This window comes from Myotis davidii, unplaced genomic scaffold (genome assembly GCF_000327345.1).
Source record: "Myotis davidii unplaced genomic scaffold, ASM32734v1 scaffold1098, whole genome shotgun sequence".
Classification (NCBI taxonomy): domain Eukaryota; kingdom Metazoa; phylum Chordata; class Mammalia; order Chiroptera; family Vespertilionidae; genus Myotis; species Myotis davidii.
The window spans coordinates 67,256-67,888 of record NW_006288959.1 but is presented as its reverse complement, the minus strand read 5'-3'; the positions used below and the strand labels follow the sequence as shown (position 1 = coordinate 67,888).

Sequence of the window (633 nt, the reverse complement as noted above, 5' to 3'; positions counted from 1 at the left end):
GGGGGGGGGGGATCCAGGCCCAGGGCGCCCTGGAGATTCGGTCCCCTCTGTCCCCTCCCTACTAGCGGGCAGTTCCTGTGGCCAAGGCGGGGTGGAATGAGGTGCTGCTGGGGGCGGGGCTGCAGGTCTGTCCCTGAGGAAGGTTCCTGGCGGGCTGGCCGCGCTGGCCCGGGCCTAGGACTGACGGGTGGCTCCCCGCAGCGGACTTCCTGTACCAGTATAAGTTCCTCTGCTACTACACCAACGGGACGCAGCGCGTGCGGATCCTGGAGAGTTTAATCTACAACCGGGAGGAGTTCGCACGCTTCGACAGCGACGTGGGGGAGTACCGCGCGGTGACCCCGCTGGGGCGACCCAGCGCTGAGCACTTGAACAGCCTGGAGGACTTCATGGAGCGGAAGCGGGCCGAGCTGGACACGGTGTGCAGACACAACTACCCATGGGCTGAGGCCATAGCCTTGCACCTGCGAGGTGAGCGCCCCGCAGACCCCCTTGGCCCAGACCAGTCTTCCTGCCCTGGGAGTGGCCACTTCTGGGACCCGAGCTCCAGCCACTGAAGGGACAGGCAGTCCAGCGGAGGAGGGCGGATCGGAGTCAGGACTGGGGGAAACTGAGGGCGGGAATGAGGGAGAG

General features: G+C 66.7%; 1 protein-coding gene across 1 annotated transcript in view; it reads left to right on the top strand.

The window, feature by feature from the left end:
• Positions 1–633, top strand: part of LOC102770854 (HLA class II histocompatibility antigen, DQ beta 1 chain-like) — a 15,920-nt gene that overhangs the window by 1,801 nt on the left and 13,486 nt on the right. The window contains exon 2 of the mRNA XM_015562278.1: positions 143–471. Coding sequence (XP_015417764.1) covers positions 143–471 — 329 coding nt within the window. The remainder of the gene's footprint in view (positions 1–142; positions 472–633) is intronic.